This window comes from Centropristis striata, chromosome 20 (genome assembly GCF_030273125.1).
Source record: "Centropristis striata isolate RG_2023a ecotype Rhode Island chromosome 20, C.striata_1.0, whole genome shotgun sequence".
Lineage (NCBI taxonomy): Eukaryota > Metazoa > Chordata > Actinopteri > Perciformes > Serranidae > Centropristis > Centropristis striata.
The window spans coordinates 1,204,757-1,226,803 of NC_081536.1; the positions used below are offsets into that span (position 1 = coordinate 1,204,757).

At 34.2% G+C, this 22,047-nt stretch overlaps 1 protein-coding gene across 1 annotated transcript in view; it reads right to left on the reverse strand.

The window, feature by feature from the left end:
* The window catches only part of LOC131993241 (kinase non-catalytic C-lobe domain-containing protein 1), a 102,572-nt gene that overhangs the window by 22,274 nt on the left and 58,251 nt on the right, over positions 1-22,047 (reverse strand). Inside the window, 7 exon segments of the mRNA XM_059359046.1 lie at positions 860-1,007; positions 1,803-1,913; positions 9,122-9,306; positions 11,558-11,655; positions 11,736-11,829; positions 16,312-16,658; positions 20,840-21,075. Coding sequence (XP_059215029.1) covers positions 860-1,007; positions 1,803-1,913; positions 9,122-9,306; positions 11,558-11,655; positions 11,736-11,829; positions 16,312-16,658; positions 20,840-21,075 — 1,219 coding nt within the window.

The following is a 22,047-nucleotide window of genomic DNA, read 5'->3' on the forward strand; positions in this document are numbered from 1 at the left end:
AAAAACCCTAAATTATTTAAAAAACAAACAAAAGGACCAAAAAAGACACAGAATTACCATTATTGAGACCCATGATCTACATAATTCTATGCAAAATCATACAAAACGATTTAAGGAGCACAGCCAGAAGAGTCCATGTTTACATTTTCAAGGCAAAGTTTGGCTATTTTGACAACTTCCTGACACGATATAAGACACAAAATTATTTAAAAAAAGACACAAAATGACCAAAAAAAGACAGAATTACTAAAAAAAGACACAAAATGACCAAAAAAGACACAAAATTATTTAAAAAAAGACAAAATGACAGAAAAAAACTAAATTATTTTAAAAATGATTAAAAAAAAGACACAGAATTACCAAAAAAGACAAAAAAATATTTTAAAAAGACACAGAATTACCAAAAAAGACACAAAATTATTTAAAAAAAGACACAAAATTACCAAAAAAAGACAGAATTACTAAAAAAAGACACAAAATGACAGAAAAAAATACTGACGCCTCTATATGATCTACATCAGGGGTCTCAAACTCAAATTACCTGGGAGCCACTGGAGGCAGGATCAAAATGACCAAAAAAAGACACAAAATTACTAAAAAAAAAAGACACAAAATGACAAAAAAACCCACTTTGTTCACATGTTGCCTAGAGATTCCTTCTAGTTTCATATGATGCCAATATATCTTCAGTATATTGATAAAAGTGAGCCCGCTGCAAAAAACTGAGAAAATACTGCGGAACTCTAAATATCGATACTTGGCGGCCATGAATCAATATAATATTGCCACACAAAATATTGCTATACTATGTTGTATAGTCTTTTCCATAAAGCCCAGTGCAACATGTTGCTGTATTTACCTCAGTATTAAGGAAGTTCTCTAACAGATCCACCAGGCTGGACTTGGCTGTGAAATCCACCCGTTTGCAGTCTGTGATCCAGAACTGCAGCAGGTCCAGACTACGGTGGAAGATCTTCTCTCCGTCTCCTGACATGCCTGGACCCTGTCTGCCACAGGAAAATAATACAAATATATCATTAGTTTACATTAGAGGCTGGATTGGAAATATCAGGGGTCTCAAACTGAAATTACCTGAGACAAAAAAGACACAAAATGACAGAAAAAAAGACACAAAATAACCAAAAAAGACAGATTTACTAAAAAAAGACAGAAAATGACAATAAAAGAACCAAAATGACAGAAAAAAACTAAATTACTTAAAAGACACAAAGTGACCAAAAAAAAGACACAAAATGACCAAAAAAGACACAAAATTATGTTTAAAAAGACACGAAATTATTTAAAAAAAGACACAAAAAAACAAAAAAAAGACAGATTTACTAAAAAAAAGACACAAATTACAGAAAAAATAGACTACTTAAAAAAGACACAAAATGACCAAAAAAGACACAAAATTATTTTAAAAAAGACACAAAATTATTTTAAAAAGACACAAAATGACCAAAAAAGACACAAAATTATTTTAAAAATTACACAAAATTATTTTAAAAAAGACACAAAATGAGAGAAAAAAACTAAATTACTTTAAAAATGATAAAAAAAAAAAAAAAGACACAGAATTACCAAAAAAGACACAAAATTATTTTTAAAAAGACACAAAATGACCAAAAAAAGACACAAAATGACCAAAAAAAAGTAATTAAAGGGACCTTCCACACACAACACGGTAAAGTGCCATTCATATAAAACTCACATTAAACTTTCATATCAAGGTGGGGGCCACAAAATATTGCCTGTTTTTTCTTGGCATGCTGTATTGTATGTAGCTGTTGCTGCGTTACCTTGCAGCACTGATGAATCTGTCCATGATGAACTGCAGCAGCTGCTCAGCAGTGCAGAAGAAGCGAAACATGTAGAGGAACTGCTGGATGTAACCCTCCACAGCAGCATTCCTGTCATGGAAACAAAGATAGCAACACTGAGTTAAAGCAGAGTTTCTCAACTGGTAAAAAAAAGACACAAAATTATTAAAAAAGACACAAAGTTATTTTTAAAAAGACACAAAATGATTAAAAAAAGACACAAAAATATTTAAAAAAGACACAAAATTACCAAAAAAAGACACAAAATTACCAAAAAAAGTAAATAAAATGGACCTTCCACACACAACACAGTAAAGTGCCATTCATATAAGACTTACATTAAACTTTCATATCAAGGTGGGGGCCACAAAATATTGTCACGAGGGCCACAATTGGCCTGCAGGCCGCCAGTTTGAGACCCGTGCTTTAAAGGGATAGTCTGGAATTTTGGACGTCAAGTTGTATGAAATATTTGACAGTGGATGCAAAGCTAGCAGCTTACTTGCTGAGCTCCGGTGTGAGTTCTGGCTGGTTCTGATCGTAGAATAGATGGTTCCGGCAAGCTGGCAGGGTCACCAAACTAAAAGGCCTGACTGTGACACTGTACCAGCTACAGCACGTAATAATATTACTGTCATTGTATTTACTGGCTTTTTCAAACAACAAACAAAATAGTGTCAAGTGAAGTTGGTTTCTGATATGCACAAGGACCATTGTTTTGTGGTGGAATAGGTGACCTTCTAGTGTACACATAGTTTTGTGGGGTAAAAACTTGGTAAAACCAGCGTGCAAGATATATCTATTCTACGGAGCTCGGCAAGTAAGCTAACGTCGGGCGTCCCGGTGGCTCACACTGGTACTTTCTATCTGTCACTATCAATAAAGCAAAAAAATGCCAAAAAAAATAATCTTTAAGTAAGCTAACGTCACTGAATCCACATCGGACAGCTGTTGGCTAACAGCTAAGCTAAGTTGGCAAAAGGACGCTAACGCTAGTGAAGTCACTTTCATCTCCTCGCTGTAAAACAATCGGAGCTGCTGATTTTTTCAGGGGAAATTGGTTGTTTCTGGGTAAGGCAAATAAATATCACAGTTGTCAACCATTGTTATCAACAATGTAAGATCATCGCCCAAGTATTGTAATTAGACATGTAACTCTACATGTACATAAATGATATTTCACACATAGATTGTTAAATATGTATAAATTAATTATACCTACACTGGTGGTGGCGATCTTATTTGAAATGACTGTGAAACACCAGAATGTGCGGCATTGCAGATGTGTCCGATCAGGGATACAGTTACTATAATAACTTTGCATCCACTACACTACTGGCAAATATTGCATACAACTTAATATCCAAAATCCAGAACTATCCCTTTAAGATCTGAACCCTCTGTTTAGAAGTTAGTTTTCTAAGAAACGTGTCCTCTAACGCTCCACTCTAAATGAATGGATCCTTTGGCAACACCAGCATAAATAGAGAATCCTTGTTTCTATCTAGTTTGTTATCACGGTTAACCTGAATATGTCCAGTATTTTTTTTCCAGGGAGACCTTCCTGTTACTCTGTTAGACAATGTGGGAGATGTACGTAACACCTCCAGCCTGTCTGGATCAGGATCTCCTCCTCATCTAGTTGAGCCCAGAACATTTTCTGAAGCAGAAGTCCCCGGAGCTCTTACTAGGTGCCCTGAATTGCTTTAAATGGCCTCTTTCAGTGTGAGAGGGTGTCATACCGAAGTGGTAATGGGTGTCATGTGAGCTGGCAGACAAATGGGTATTCATACAGATCAACAAAAACCAAACTATATATGTAAAATAAATGTTATTCTCTTCATTTACAGAGCTGTATATCAACAGTAAACATGTTATAATGGTCCTCATGCTTTCCATAGAGATGTAAGGATAAGAAAACCACATCAATGCTGCACTTTAATGCACTAACTCCTTAATAAATATTGTTATTTACCAATATAATACATGTGGGAGAACAATTTCACACAAAGAACCTTTTAAGTAAAATGTTTTATTTGTCTCTTTACTACTTAGGGCTGCCTCACTGCTGCTGCAGGGTTCTCTGGCAGAAAATTCCAGCTCTTTATGCTTCACGCTTTTTGTACGTCAGCATTTCTGCAGACTCTACCTGAGGGAATTACCCACAAGTCATAGCGCCATGACGGGAAAACACGCGGTAACTAGGAGAAGCACAAGGTGTACGTCCAAACAGAAACACTGCAGTGATGAGGATTTAAAGGGACAGTTCACCCCAAAATCTAATTTATCTAGAGAGAATCTAGAATAATAAAAAGAACAACAGTGAGAGGAGAAATATGGGTGAACCTTCCTTTTAAAGTCAGTAATTACCAGGTAATTACCTGGTAATAAGATGTATTTACAAGTAATAACAGGTAATTAAATGTAATTACAAGTACTTACCATGTAATTACCTGGTAATTACGGTAATAAGATTTATTTACTAAATAATAACAGGTAATTAAATGTAATTACTTGTAATTACAAGTACTTACCAGGTAATTACCCAGTATTTACATTATATATTTATCTGGTAAATACCAACAAGTTACCTGATATTTACTAGATATTTTCCACTGTCCTCTCAATATGATGCATAAAAAATAACAAATCAGACAAATGCATACATAGTTTTTTTCTCTCTTTCTTGTTTAATAAATGTAGCCAAATATTTTTCTTTTATTGCTTTTTAGTTTTAGTTCTGTCTGTCTGCAAACAAACAAAAACAAAATGCATCTGAGTTAATTTGAGTTTTCTCTGTTACACAGTTACATTGTGTATACGGTCATGGAAAAAATTATAAGACCACCCTTGTTTTCTCTAATTGTTTTCTCTAAATTATTGTTCATTTTGATGCCTGGTACTAGTTGTTGTCAGCACCGAGTGTAAAAAGGAAGTGTCACTAAATCAAACCTGTAAATGTTCGGTAAGTACATGAAGTAGTATCTGATAATATTGTATTATCGGTATCTTTACTCTTCATGCTGTTACTAACCACCCAAACACCTGCTTAATTGCTTAATGAGCTAGCGGTTAGCATGCATGCTAGTCTCACTGTAACATAAAAAGTGAGTAACGGCAGTAAACGGTAAGTTTGTCTTGACGTTTAGTCTGTATGAGACGAGTAATGCACTTTGTAAACAAAGATATAAAATGTGATAAGATCACGCTATGGTTCGGAGATGCTAGCTAGCGTGCTAAAGTGGTGCTAACGCTAGCTAGCCCTTCGTTCATTTCTACATTTTTTTTTGTTGCGAAAATAACACAGCTCCTGGTGAAGTATAAGATCATTTTTGTCATTAACAAACACAAACCGTGAAATTGCGGTTTCTCTTTTTGGAGTTAAAATTTAACACCAAAAAGAGTCAAATTTACACAAACTATATGGATGGATAGATAGATAGATGGATAGATGGATAGATGGATAGATGGATAGATGGATAGATGGATGGATGGATGGATGGATGGATGGAAGATAGATGGATGGATGGATGGATAGATGGATAGATGGATAGATGGATGAATGGATGGATGGATGGATAGATGGATGGATAGATAGATGGATAGATGGATAGATGGATGAATGGATGGATGGATGGATAGATGGATGGATAGATAGATAGATAGATAGATAGATAGATAGATAGATAGATGGATGGATAGATGGATGGATGGATGGATGGATGGATGATGGATGGATGGATGGATGATGGATGGATAGATAGATGGATAGATGGATGGATGGATGGATGGATGGATGGATAGATGGATAGATGGATGGATAGATGGATGGATGGATGGATGGATGGATAGATGGATAGATGGATGGATAGATGGATAGATGGATGGACAGATGGATAGATATAAAAACAAGGAAATATTATAAATACAAGGAAATATATACTATAACAACAGGGCTTAAATAGTGCAAATGTATACAACGGCCATGTTGTGATTGATGCCTCAGCCAATCACATGGCAGCAACTCGAGCATCAGAACGGGGAAGAAAGGTGATGAAGTGACTTTGAACGTGTCATGGCTGTTGGGGGGATTTTCACACACTACCCAGAACAAGCCTTGGCCATGAAGACAATAAAAAAAGTCCTAAAGACACAACTGTAGTCTGCAAAACATGTTTTGGTGTTGTCAAGGTAACGTGATAAAACCCTCAAAGAGCCGCCCCGTTCCTATTTTTACCATTATGAGCCCCTGCAGTCTCTCCCACTCCTACCAGGTGATGCCAATTAAATCCCTGAGGGCTCGGGGCCTCGTTAAGGTTAAATACTGAGTAATAATGAAGGAAACTCAGATGAGAAGAACATTTTAGAGTTTCTGTTATTGTTTTAATGAATGAATCAAAGTGAAACCATACTAATTATACCCATCGCTATGTTGGGTTCTTTCCCTAATTGGAACTATAATTTGACCGAAATGCTAATTTAATTCATTCATTAATCAACTAGTTCTTGATTAAGCCACATTTTTGAGGACACAGAGTGAAAACAAGCCTCGTCAGAACCTTCAGAAGTGGAAGAAACAGCTTCAGCTTCAGGCAGTGGAACTAAAAGTTACTAAAAAATGATGCACTGTGGCCCCGTTTCTTTTATTTTCAATGCAGTTTTCCATGGCAACCGAAACAAACGGGATGCTTAAATGTCAAGACTTCACCAGCAGCAGTGGTAGTCGTGTCATTGTTTGGAGGAGAATTTGGGATGGAACAAAACGTATGTAGCCACCTAAAGGATTTATCGAAACAGAGAGAAGAAGACTTACAGAGGGAGAGTGTGAGTGGGAGAGACTAATTAAAGCATAAATCGTTTTTGGATGAATAAAGTTTAAGACGATAAATTTACTGTAAGTGCATTATTAAGCTTAATAGTGACTTTATAAAAAGTGTTTAAGTGTTTCTAAATGTGCAGCTTTGGGTACTTTACTGCACTCTTTACACAGATGGAATAATTATGGCAATATTCACATTTTTTATCTGTGTGGCAAAGGCCTGACTCTCAAGTCAATTTATTAGGTACAGTTTAATTTAAGTGCTGATATCTAGACATTTTCCATGTTTTTATTGATAATGATTTTGGTTATTATCAAGCAATTAGGGGTGTGCATTATCGTATCGTTCACGATAATATCGGTATATTTCTTTAATGAGTAAAAAAATTGCATATCATGATACTGGCAACATTCCTACTTTTTGACATAGTGTCATAAGGGTTATTAATTATGCTAACTTTCTAACGTCACATTTCAACCTACTGAAAATACATCTCCACTATTCATAATATAAAGTTATTTTGCGTTGTGTTACCTGTCAAAATAAGATGCCTAAAATTAAACATACTAGAACCTAATTAAATATGCAATGAAAAGATCAGTGTACATGATGGAATAGTGGCATTAAAATGTGTGAGAGGCACCAAAACTGCTCCCGGACCCCGTAGATGGTTGTTCTTAATTATAGGCTGGCAATTTACACCACATTTTAGATGTATGATTGATTTTCGTTTTTTATTTATTTATACAGACTAAAAAAAATCATATTTCTATATATTTTCAGTATTTTGTAATATCATCAAGAATATCGCTATCGCAAAAATACCCTGAAATATTGTGATATTGTTCTAGGCCCTACAAGTAAATATCAAACAATGGTCTAATATCTTTTTCCATGACTGTATAGTGATATCAAGTTTTTAAAAAATGGCCTCACTACAATGAAATGCTACTATGAGGACTAAAATCATCACATATGAAAACAATTTGGCTCATTGAATCCACAAGAGACTCAACTTTCCAGTCATACTCATATAATTTATGCAACTGTGGCCCCAGTATGCAGAAATATTCAAACACACAAAGCAAAAACACACATGCACTGTCAGCCAAGGGAGCCTTTATATGGACTCCTTAGGTTTCTTGTGACATCAGTGTCTTCATTATAACCTTGAAATAATTGTTGAGGGATTATTGAGATACCTACAATCAGTGGTGGAATATAACTAATTACATTTACTCAAGTACTGTACTTAAGTAAAATTTGGAGGTACTTGTACTTTACTTGAGTATTTCCATTTTATGTAACTTTATACTTCTACTCCACTACATTTAGAGGCAAATATTGTACTTTTTACTCCACTACATTAACCAGCAGCTTTAGTTACTTTTCAGATCGGGATTTAACATGAAAAACATGATCGGTTTAAAGTTTAAAGTGACATTTTCAAAATTAGACCTCATAAAAGTATATTAAATAGTTCCAATGAGCCCTACCTTGAGAAAATAAAATGCTGCTTATATAAATGCATCAATAATAATAATCAAATCATATATTGAGAATATATTTAACAATCTGAGTGGGGTCATTCTGCAAAACGAGTACTTTTACTTTTGATACTTTAAGTACATTTTGATGCTGATACTTTTGTACTTTTACTAAAGTAAGTTTTGAATGCAGGACTTTTACTTGTAGTGGAGTCATTTCACAGTGTGGTATTAGTACTTTTACTTCAGTAAGGGATCTAAATAGTATTTCCACCACTGATATTTCCAGTATATGGTTTTGGGTAATCACTTTTAAACAATTTGACCTAACAAAGATAATATTGATATCAACACATTGTCTACAGATTTGATCATTGGAGTGATTTAATATTATAATTATATACTATATTATATTCAATCATGATAAAATGAATGAAACAAATGCTACCACTTAAATTGTGTTACATTTTATTTAGTTGAATCCCTCTAATTCAGAGGTGTCAAACTCTGGCCCGTGGGCCAAATTTGGCCCGCAGTATAATTATATTTGGCCCGCGAGGAAATACCAAATTATTATTATACAGCGCAATATTTTGTACTTTTACTAAAATAAGTTTTGAATGCAGGACTTTTACTTGTAGTGGAGTAATTTCACAGTGTGGTATTAGTACTTTTACTTAAGTAAGGAATCTGAATACTTCTTCCACCACTGCCTACAATATATTGCTGTGAAACTTGCGGTAATGAAAGAACTTTTTTCCAGGAAAAACAAAGACTAACATCAAAGATCTCCATTAGTTGTAATATGGAAAGTTCTTGTGAGATGCCTTTGTTTTCACAGATCAAATGTAGCGGGCGGGTGAATAATACAACACAGACCACACAGGCTGCACAAGACTCTGAGACATTACCACAATTCATCCCGTCTCAGGACTTCACCAGAGAAAAGCAAAGCCAGCACATTTCAAATGTAAGCCCTCATCAATAATACCTGGCGTAGAGGTAAGCCATGAGGCCCAGCGGGGACCCCGCCTGCAGCGAGCTCTTCCCTTTGCTGGTACCGAAGCTCAGAACAGACGGGTCCTCAGAGGACTGGAAGTCCAGAGAGCTGGGTCCACACACAGCCAAAGAAGGAAGTAATGAAACCTCCAAACCCCACTGGTCCACACTGAGAATCTGCAGAAACAGAAGGAATCATATCAAAGGATAGAAGAGCCAGTTTGTTGGAAAATGAATGAGAAAGAGCAAAAAAACTCTATTAACCCTTTGATGCACAACATGGGTCTAAAGCAGGGGTCTCAAACTCAAATTACCTGGGGGCCGCTGGAGGCAGTATCAAAATGACCAAAAAAGGACACAAAATGACAGAAAAAACTAAATTACTTAAAAAAGACACAAAATGACCAAAAAAAAGAGACCCAAAATGTCCCAAAAAATACACAAAATTACTTAAAAGGACACACAATTATTAGACAAAGACACAAAATGACCAAAAAAATCCTAAATTATTTAAAAAGGATACAAAATGACCAAAAAAATACACAAAATTACTAAAAAAAGACACACAATTACTTTAAAAGGGCACAAAATAACAAAAAAAAGACACAAAATGTCCCAAAAAATACACAAAATTACCAAAAAAAAAACTAAATTACTTAAAAAGACACAAAATGTCTCAAAAAATACACAAAATAACCAAAAAATACACAAAATTACTAAAAAAAGACACAAAATTACCAAAAAAGGTAAAGTGCCATTCATATAAAACTCACATTAAACTTTCATATCAAGGTGGGGGCCACAAAAAATCGTCACAAGGGCCACAATTGGCCCGCGGGCCGCCAGTTTGAGACCCGTGGTCTAAAGTGACCTGACAGTTTTTATTTTCTATATCTTTACAATAAATTATTTTCATCATTCAGTATTCCAGGTTTTCCTCAATTAGTTTGTTTTTGATCATCATACATCCTAATTGTAGGTTTTCCTTTATTAATTTTTAATAGAATCGCTTTTTGTGTCACTACTCTGCTAATGCACAACATGGGTCAAAAAGCACCCATATCCATTTTTTTTAGCTAAGTAGCTTGCTAAGCTAACTACTTAGCTAACTTCTTGACTAAGTATTTAGTTAAGTTGCTTGCTAAGCTAACTACTTAGCTAACTTCTTGACTAAGTAGTTAGGCCTAGCTAAGTTGCTTGCTAAGCTTACTACTTAGCTAACTTCTTGGCTAAGTATTTAGCTAAGTTGCTTGCTAAGCTAACTACTTAGCTAACTTCTTGACTAAGTAGTTAGGCCTAGCTAAGTTGCTTGCTAAGTTAGCTACTTAGCTAACTTCTTGGCTAAGTATTTAGCTAAGTAGCTTGCTAAGCTAACTACTTAGCTAACTTCTTGGCTAAGTAGTTAGGCCTAGCTAAGTTGCTTGCTAAGTTAACTACTTAGCTAACTTTTTGGCTAAGTGTTTAGCTAAGTTGCTTGCTCAGCTTACTACTTAGCTACTTCTTTTTTGTAGTTTATTATTTATTATTATTTCGGCTGTTTTTGTGTGTATAAATGGTTAAAAAAAATTTGAAAAATCGTACATTTCCATAGAAACCTGTGTCTTTTGTTTGTATTTTGGGTTCCTGGCAGCTTTATGCTTTGTTAATTAAAATAAAATGAAAAATCGGACTGATAGCCAAGTTTGTGTGGAGAAAAAGGAGCCATACATGTGATGTAAGGACAGACTGAAAGATGCTAAACACAGACAGACATTAATGCAGAGGAAGTTGACAAATTTGCACAAAAGACACAAAACGGCCAAAAAAAGACACAAAATGACTAAAATAAAGATACAAAAGACACAAAATTACTCAAAAAAGACACAAAATGACTTAAGAAGACACAAAATGACCCCAAAAGACACAAAATGACTAAAAAAAAAGACATAAAATGACAAAAAAAGACACAAAATGACAAAAAAAAAGACATAAAATGACTAAAAGAAGACACAAAATGACCCCAAAAGAAACAAAATGACCAAAAAAAGACACAAAATGACTAAAAAATGACACAAAATGACAAAAAAAAAGACACAAAATGACCAAAAAAAGACACAAAATTACCAAAAAAGACACAAAATGACTAAAAAAAAGACACAAAATGACTAAAAAAAAGACACAAAACGACCTGTGTCTTTTGTTTGTATTTTGGGTTCCTGGCAGCTTTATACTTTGTTAATTAAAATAAAATGTAAAATCTGACTGATAGCCAAGTTTGTGTGGAGAAAAAGGAGCCATGCATGCATAAGATGCTGAACAGAGACAGAAATTAATGCAGAGGAAATTGACAAATTTCAACCAAAATCTCCTGAACTTGAGAGGTTTAAGACCTGCAGTGTGAACATAAAAAGGGCCCTAGAAGTCGGGAATTGTAATAGTTTGTAAATACCTCAAGATATTTCTTTACACCGTCCAAGAAGAGCACTTTGGACCGGAGTTCCTCCAGCTGGGACTTGAGTTTGGACAGCATCAGCTTGTTGTCAGAACCTTTTGGGAAACATAAAGTGTTTTTAGAGATCACACTGAAAACCCCAGCTGACATTTCTGTTATTAAACGGCGGCCCGACCTTTGTTTTTTCTCTCTTGCTGAAGCAGCTTCTGGTAGAAATTTCTGGTTTTCTTTAGATTCCTTGTTTCAATCACCAGCTGCTGCTGCAGTTCCTGTTCAAAGGAAAATCACACAAAATCACACAAAAGCTTCTAAAATAACACCACATGCCTTTCACTGGAGAAACCCTACGGCTGTCAGAGCAGCACTCTCTTTCTTTTTCTTTTTTTTTTCTGTCTTCACTGTGGAAACAAGAAAACACAACAGCTCTTTTGAAGTGAAATGAGTGAGAAGTGTGAGAAGGTGTGTTATTAGCTGCTATACAAACCAAAGCAAGTGGTGCCATCAAAGTGAGCAAACACAAAAGCTATTCATTAATATTCTTCTGCAAATGATAGTAACTTCCTTTGCCGAGGGCGAAGTTCATCATATTCATATTCAAATCCAGTTTGGAGAGAATAATATGCCAACTATCTTAAAGTGGCCCACGTGTTCGTGTCCTATTTACCCCAAAGCCTGAGCGTGCCCCACTTCATTACAGACGGGAAAATAACTCCTGCACTTATTAATAAAAGCCAGACACATGGAGGGCTGAGAGGAACCAGGGAGTGCATTCAATAAGCATAATGGACAAAATGCACAAAGAACGGAAATGAACACACTGATTTAAATCACAGCAGAGCCTTTTCAATCTGCAGGGTATAAACATTGAGTAATGCAACAAATAATATTGATATTTTGATGGAAATATACAGTTGTATCAATATTTCTGATATTTAGCTTTTCCTGAAAAACTGTTCTGTCTAAAAATGATTTAAAAAATCACCAATCATCATAGTCAAAAGCAGCAAAAACATCATTTTCAGATTTTATTTTATTTTTTAAATAACAGATGCTTTTATTTTGAAAGGACAAAGACTTTCTGTTGATTGTAAAACGAAATCAAGTGAGATTAAACTGTAAAGATAACGTCAAGGAGTTTAATGTTTTAGCCCCGAAGAGACATGAGGTTAGTTTTCTTTTTTTAACATTTTGTCTTTATTTAGAATCACGTTTCAATATCACATTACAACAGTCATCACCGTTTTGATGATTAGATTTTCAATTTTTTTTGATGATTAGTGAATGTATCATATGAATCAAACCTTTTCCATTGCCAGAATTGCCATAAATAAACCATTTACACTCACCAGATACTGTAAAAAACATTAAAGTCTGCACACTTGATTACAACTCAGAAACTATGAATGACTTGGCCAAGACCAACAGTCACATGACAAAAAAATCTGTGAAACTTTGAAAGGAACTGAAGATGGAATTACTGGTATTTTTGTGTCTTTTTTTTTTTTAGTAATTTAGTGTCTTTTTTTGTATTTTTGTGTCTTTTTTTTGGTAATTTTGTGTCTTTTTCTAATAATTTTGTGTCTTTTTTGGGTCATTTTGTGTCTTTTTTTTTAGTAATTTTGTTTCTTTTTTGTAATTTTTGTTCTTTTTCTAATAATTTTGTGTTTTTTTGTAATTTTGTGTATTTTTGGGGTAATTTTGTGTCTTTTTCAGTCATTTTGTGTCTTTTTTTGGGTCATTTTGTGTCTTTCTTTGATCATTTTGTGTTTTTTTAAGTAATTTTGTTTTTTTCTGTCATTTTGTGTCTTTTTTTTGTAATTTTGTGTCTTTTTTTTGGTCATTTTGATACTGCCTCCAGCAGCCGCCAGGTAATATGAGTTTGAGACCCCTGCTTTAAGGAGTGGGCCATACTGAATAAAACTGAAACTGTTTGTCTATTAACTCATTTGTTGATCGTTAGAAAATTAATATGCAACAATTCTGGTTATCATCATGTTTTTTAAGCGTAACATTTCCTTGTTCCAGCTTCTTATAGTTTAATATTAGCTGTGATGGTAAACAGTGTTTTTTTAATTTGAGATGTTTTTCCAACAAAACAAGCAGCTTGTTGACGTCACTTTTAACACTTGAAATATTTAGCATAATTAGACTTCATTATGCAGAAAGAAGGTAAAAAAACAGAAACTAAACACTGATTATTCATCGTCATTCCTCATGGCCAAGGCCTTGATTTGCAAATAAATTATCTCTTTCTGCAGCACGCATTACATAAAACACTGTGAAATGACTGTAAAAGTCGACGATTGTTTTATACAGTCAGAGTTTAATTTAAGAGCTGATATCTAGCCGTTTTCCATGGTTTTCTTGAATCATTATTAAGAAATCCACAGAAAATTGTTAGATATCAGCTCTTAAATTAAACTCTTATGAGCCATTTTTGTTGTTATCATTATATTTGTCCAAACAAATGTACTTTTAGTTGTACCAGACATTAAAATGAACAAGAAATTAGAGAAAACAAAGGTGGTCTAATAATTTTTTCCATGGTTGTGTTGATGTCCAGCTCATGAAAATGCTCCAAAAAATGTCACTACAGCATGTAAAAATGTAAATATCTACTCTAGCGGACTTGTTCTATTCTAGGTCTGAAATGTTTAATGCCTGGTACAACTAAAGGTTCATTTGTTTGGACAAATATAATGATAACAACAAAAATAGCTCATAAGAGTTTAATTTAAGAGCTGATATCTAAACACATTATTACATTATTGGTGAAAACTTTATTACATTATCGGGAAGTTATTACATTATCAGGTTTTATTACATTTCCAGTGGACTCAAGTGCAGATTTTTATTACTTTATCGGGGTTATTACATTATCGTGAATTTATTACATTATCAGGTTCTACACACAACTGTTTTTTTTATTATAAATATTTAACCTGTGGTTCTGTTAATTTTTACATGTTGCATTTTTCTTGTTAATGAAAATATTTCTGTTAAATTTTGGGGTCTTTGTTTTTATCCTTGTGGTATCAAAAATGGTATCGAGTATCGAATATTTTCCTGAGTATCGGTATCGAGTTGGACATCTTAGTATCATGACAACCCTGGTTGTTAATGTAACAGAACCTCATGAATAAATCAGTCAGCTAGAACACACAGGGTTAAGGTTGTAGCAGAAAATACTTCTTGACCAAAAAAAACGAAGCGAGACCTTTCCTTTCATGATCAGACGATCTTTAGTGAAAAATAAAGAAGAGCAAAAAACATACAGCGTGTGCGTTCATGCTGTGGCTCCACATTTTCTACTAACACAACAAAACTCTGACGTAATCACGTACTGCTCCTAGAGCATCTTGGGAAATGAAGTCTTTTTAATGTAACTCCAAATCAATGAAATTAAATGTCTCTTTCTAGTCACATATGACACACATGAACTGTTTTTAATAATATAACTGTTAACTTATATTTTAACCTGTATTGACTTATTTATGCTTTTATTCAGTCAAATAAATTCTCAACAAAGGTCAGAGTGAGTCAGAGAGCGTCAGAGTCGACCCACCTGTGTTTTCACATCCAGACATGGAGCTCCTGTGTGCTGTGTCATCGGGAAGTTATTACATTATCAGGTTTTATTACATTTTCGATGGACTCAAGTGCAGATTATTATTACATTATCAGGGTTATTACATTATTGGAAAGTTTTTACATTATCAGGTTCTACACACAACTGATTTTTATTATAAATATTTAACGTGTGGTTCTGTTAATTTTTACATGTTGCATTTTTCTTGTCAATGAAAATATTTCTGTTCCTGGTGGTATCGAAAATGGTATTGAGTATAGAATATTTTCCTGAGTATCGGTATCGAGTTGAAAACTTTTTTGTTCAGGGAGGCATTCTTAGGTTGTCCCTAGATGTTTTTATTATTGTCTCTGCACCTTAATCTCCTAATAATCTACTTTATTACCTGTGTCTTTTTTTAATCTACTGCTGATTTTAATGTGTCTGAGTTTTCTCTTTAGTCTTTTGTCTATTTTGTTTCTGGTTTCTGTAGCACTTTGAGATTTCTTTATGAAAAGTGCTTTACAAATAAAATGTATTATTATTATAACCTTAGTTGTTAGTGTAACAGAATCTCATGAATAAATCATGCGGTCCACTGTTAGCTAGATTAGTAGTTCTCAACCTTTTTGAGTCGCGACCCCCAATTTAACATGCATGTTGTCTGCGACCCCCACTCACTGAACACAATCTCACACGCACAGTTCAGATCACCCAAAAAAGACACAAAATGACCAAAAAAAGGAAACAAAATGACCAAAAAAAGACACAAAATGACCACAAAATGACCAGAAAAAGACACAAAATGACAAAAAATACACAAAATTACCCAAAAAAGACACAAAATGACCAAAAAAAGGAAACAAAATGACCTAAAAAGACACAAAATGACAAAAGACATAAAATGACCAAAAAATACACAAAATGACAAAAAAAAGACACAAAATGACTAAAAAAAGGAAACAAAATGACCAAAAAAGACACAAAATGACCAAAAAAAAGACATTAAATGACCAAAAAGACTAAAACACATTAACACATGAACACTTTAACACAGTGGAGACAGAGCTGACTTCCAAAATGATTTGGCGACCCCCAGAAATCATCTTGGTTGAGAATAGCTGAGCTAGAACACACAGGGTTAAAGGTCAGAGTGAGTCAGAGAGCGTCAGAGTCGACCCACCTGTGTTTTCACCTCCAGACATGGAGCTCCTGAGTGCTGACCCAGATTCTCTGCGTACTGCAGCACCTCGGGGCTGAAACACTCCTCTCCGTAGAAGGCCAGGGCCCAGGCGGGTCCGGAGCTGAAGCCCCCTCCCTCTGATCTGGACCCGGGCGAGACCAGGCGCTCCGACGCCAGCGAGTCGCTGTCCTCCATGTCCACGGAGCAGTCGGGGCTGGTGAGCTCCGTCAGCCCGTCCTCCTCTCTCCCCGACAGGAAGTCGGCTTCAGAGGGGCTTTCATCGCTGCCCCCCGCTGAGTGATCCCCTCCCTCCATGACCCCCGCGTCTGAACTGTCAGAGCTCACGCCTTCAACCAGTAAAACAGGCAGAGAGAAGAGAAGAGAAAGCCAGAGACTGAATCACATCACATGGAGAGCTTAAAAAAAGTGGATTTGTGTAGAAAAACAGAGGGCGAGATGAAGGGGTGGTGCTGGTTGCTAACCCCGTGGCTGCACAATACTCCCACTGTTTACCACACGGGCTTCAAGGCAAATCAACTTCTAACTATCACTATCTCTTTATTTATCTGTATCTTAGTATCTGCTAAGAGCCTGTTTGTAATCAAGACCACATGTCTAGCATATTTCAAAAAGCACAACAAAAGCAGATGCAGGGTGTGTTTTGTGAAGAATGAGTCCCAGAGGAGAGAAAGTCTTTGAGTTAGTTAGTTCGCTCCACTTGGACTCTTATGAATGTGCTTCCATCTAAAGAACGCCGTCCAACAGCCAGTCAGGACTTCAGCCGCCAGCCAAATGAATCAAAATATACCAAAACATCACAAATGGCTCATAGGGGTTATATGTCTGAAATGCAAATCCTCAAAAGTATCATAATGAATCTATTTGGGTAGTTTGCTTGAGCATCAAAACATAAAAGCATCAAAACAAATAATACAATAAAAACGGGCCCATTCTGCACATTTTGATGCTGATACTTTTGTACTTTTACTTAAGTTAGGTTTGAAAGCAGGACTTTTACTTGTAGTGGAGTAATTTCACAGCGTGCTGGTAGAACTTTTCAGAAGGGAAATGTTGCACTTTTTAAATTGAATTGCATTTATCTAACAGCTTTAGTTACCAACTATTACTGAATATGCTGAAATGCAAATCCTCAAAAGTATCATAATGAAACTATTTAGGTAGTTTGCTTGAGTCGGGAGACAATTACTTAGAAGAGAGAGAGACAGAGAAGAACATAGAAAATAAAGTCAACTTTATACTTCTACTTCACTACATTTTGAGGCAAATCTTGCACTTTTTACTTCACTACATTTAGCTAACAGCTTTAGTTATAGTTTATCATTATATTTGTCCAAACAAATATACTTCTAGTTGTACCAGGCATTAAAATGAACAAGAAAGCAAAGAGAAAACAAGGCTGGTCTATTTTTTTTCCATGACTGTAGAAGCAAAGAGAAGAATAGATGGAAATAATCCACAATTCAGAAGGGAAATGTTGCACTTTTTATTGAATTGCATTTATCTAACAGCTTTAGTTACCAACTATCAGTGGTGGAATGTAACATTTACTGAAGTACTGTACGTAAGTACAATTTTGTAGTACTTGTACTTTACTTGAGTATTTCCATTTTATGTAACTTTATACTTCTACTGCACTACATTTAGAGGCAAATCTTGCACTTTTTACTCCACTACATTTATCTGACAGCTTTAGTGACTTTTCAGGTTGAGATTTAACATAAAAACATGAGAAATTTAAAGTGATTAGAGATTTATTTTAATTAAAACCTCTTAACAGTATGTTAAATAGTTAAAATGATCCCTACCATGAGAAATAAAATGCTGTTTACATAAATGCATCAAAACAAATAATCTAATAATATATTTAGAATATACAGTCATGGAAAATATCATAAGAACACCCTTTTTCTTCAGTTATTGTTTATTATTATTGTTCATTTTAATGCCTGGTACAACTAAATGTACATTTGAGTATTACACCAATAAACAAAAAAATAAAAATTCATCTGTTTTTGTAGAGGAAAAAAAGTGAGAGCCAGTCAGACTTTAGCCGCCAGCCAAATGAAGAGGAGTATACCAAAACATCACAAATGGCTTATAGGGGTTATATGTCTGAAATGCAAAATCCTCAAAAGTATCATAAAGAATCTATTTAGGTAGTTTGCTTGGGCATCAAAACATAAAAGCATCAATTCAAATAACACAATAAAAATGGGCCCATTCTCCATAACGAGTACTTCTACTTACTACATACTTTAAGTACATTTTGATGCTGATACTTTTGTACTTTTACTTTAGTTAGGTTTGAAAGCAGGACTTTTACTGTAGTGCAGTAATTTCACAGTGTGTTGGTAGAACTTTTCAGAAGGGAAATGTTGCACTTTTTAAATTGAATTGCATTTATCTAACAGCTTTAGTTACCAACTATCAGTGGTGGAATGTAAATAAGTACATTTACTGAAATACTGTACTTAAGTACAATTTTGTAGTACTTGTACTTTTTTAATAGAGTATTTCCATTTTATGAAACTTTATACTTCTACTGCACTACATTTAGAGGCTAATATTGTACTTTTTACTCCACTACATTTAGCTGACAGCTTTAGTTACTTTTCAGGTCTAGATTTAACATTAAAAATAAATATTTGTGTCTTTTTTTGGTAATTTTGTGTCTTTTTAAAATTAATTCTGTGTGTTTTTTGGTAATTAAAAAATCTGCACTTGAGTCCATTGAAAATGTAATAAAACCTGATAATGTAATAACTTCCTGATATTGTAATAAAGTGCATTTCCCAATAATGTAATACACTTTTTTTTACCAATAATGTAATAAAGTATAACACCAAGCACCTTTAGATCTCAAGAAGCTGTTGAATCATTCGGTTGTCATGGATACCTTGTTGGTGAAAAACGGATGAACGGGTCAAAAGTGAATAAACATTCAACTTTGACCTGTTGGTGGCGCTAGAGCTCTGGAGCTAGAGTTGATACACAGTATCACCACTTGAACCCAAGTAATGGGTGGTCTGCTGCTAAATTATTACAATATTGGGGAATTATTACATTACCAGGACTTGGGAAATGAAGGCTAACCTGATAATGTAATAACCTCCATTAATGTTATACTTTATTACATTATTGGTAAAAAAAAAAAAAAAGTATTGCATTGTTGGGAAATGCATTTTATTACATTATCAGGTTTTATTACATTTTCAATGGACTCAAGTGCAGATTTTTATTACATTATCAGGGTTATTACATTATCGGGAATTTATTACATTATCAGGTTTTATTACATTTTCAATGGACTCAACTGCAGATTTTTATTACATTATCGGGGTTATTGCATTATCGGGAAGTTATCACATTATCAGGTTTTATTACATTTTCAATGGACTCAAGTGCAGATTTTTATTACATTATCAGGGTTATTACATTATCGGGAAGTTATTACATTATCAGGTTTTATTACATTTTCAATGGGCTCAATTTTTAATACATTATCAGGGTTATTACATTATCGAGAATTTATTACATTATCAGGTTTTATTACATTTTCAATGGACTCAAGTGCAGATTTTTATTACATTATCGGGGTTATTACATTATCAGGTTTTATTACATTTTCAATGGACTCAAGTGCAGATTTTTATTACATTATCGGGGTTATTACATTATCGGGAATTTATTACATTATCAGGTTTTATTACATTTTCAATGGACTCAAGTGCAGATTTTTATTACATTATTGGGAAGTTATTATATTATCAGGTTTTATTACATTTTCAATGCACTCAAGTGCAGATTTTTATTACATTATCAGGGTTATTGCATTATCAGGAAGTTATCACATTATCAGGTTTTATTACATTTTCAATGGACTCAAGTGCAGATTTTTATTACATTATCAGGGTTATTACATTATCGGGAAGTTATTACATTATCAGGTTTTATTACATTTTCAATGGGCTCAATTTTTAATACATTATCGGGGTTATTACATTATCGGGAATTTATTACATTATCAGGTTTTATTACATTTTCAATGGACTCAAGTGCAGATTTTTATTACATTATCGGGGTTATTACATTATCAGGTTTTATTACATTTTCAATGGACTCAAGTGCAGATTTTTATTACATTATCGGGGTTATTACATTATCGGGAATTTATTACATTATCAGGTTTTATTACATTTTCAATGGACTCAAGTGCAGATTTTTATTACATTATCGGGAAGTTATTATATTATCAGGTTTTATTACATTTTCAATGCACTCAAGTGCAGATTTTTATTACATTATCAGGGTTATTACATTATCGGGAATATTACATTATCGGAAAGTTATTACATTATCAGATTTTATTACATTTTCAATGGACTCAAGTGCAGATTTGTATTACATTATCGGGGTTATTACATTATCGGGAATTTATTACATTATCAGGTTCTACACCTGTTCTAAACAACAAAATGACCAATAAATAACCAAGTCCATCTCCTACCTTGACGGATGCAGTGTTGACTCTCGTCCGATCTTAATTCAAACTCGTTTCCTCCATGAGTGGACCGGGCCTCGCTTCCTGCAGCAGCAGGACTGGACGTGTGAATGTTTCCATTCAGGTCGAGACAACCGGGCGGGCAAACTTCTCTCGTCCCTCCCCAGACGGCGGTGGCGACCAGGGGCGGGCTGAGGGCTGCTGCCCTTTTCACCGCCTTTGATGGCGGCTCATTAGAGCCGCTGCAGGAGAGAGAACACACAGGGTGAGATCAATTAGTGACGATTAGACACATTTAACCCTCCTGTTAGGTTCGTTTATCAGGACCAGCACAATGTTCCATCCACAAGTGTCAGAAACCAAAAAAATCCCAATAAACATTGTTTATATTCCATTAATAACTCCATTCTTAACCATTTCTATCAGTATTTAGTGCAATGGTGCTCTTCAATTAGGATAATTCGCTCGTTTTCCATTTAAAAAATGCATCATAAAACTTTTTTATGTACGTTTGTTGGACCTACATATAAAATACAGTAGTTTTACATGACACTGACTTTTGAAAATTTTATTTAGCATTTTTAAATTTTTTCTTTTATTGAGTGATGTTGATAAAGTAACACAAATCACTGTATCTATGCAATATAAACTATCTATGCAAATATGTGAAATGAACCATTTTCATTTTATATGTTGATTATACTTATTAAGCCAAGCAGAAGAAGTTTCACCCTGAAAAAATACTTTTAACTATATATTTTTTTTAGATTTTTAAACTTTGAAATGGATCAATTTCAAAAGCAACATAACAGGAAGGTTAAGTACAGTCATAGAAAAAGTTATTGGACCTTTTTTTTCTTGAATTTCTTGTTCATTTTAATGCCTGGTGCAACTAAAGGTAAATTTTTTGGACAAATATAATGATAACAACAAAAATAACTCATTTTACATGGTTTTCTTGATAATAACCAAAATAATTTTCAAGAAAACCATGGGAAATGGCAAGATATCAGCTCTTAAAGTAAAATGAACATTAACATTAACAAGAAACTGAAGAAAACAAGGGTGGTCTGATAATTTTTTCTGTATGTTGATTACACTTATTAAGCCAAGCAGAAGAAGTTCCATCCTGAAAAAATACTATTAAAAATACTGTAAACAAATTTTTTTTCTCGATTTTTAAACTAATTTTCCATGGTTTTCTTGATAATAAC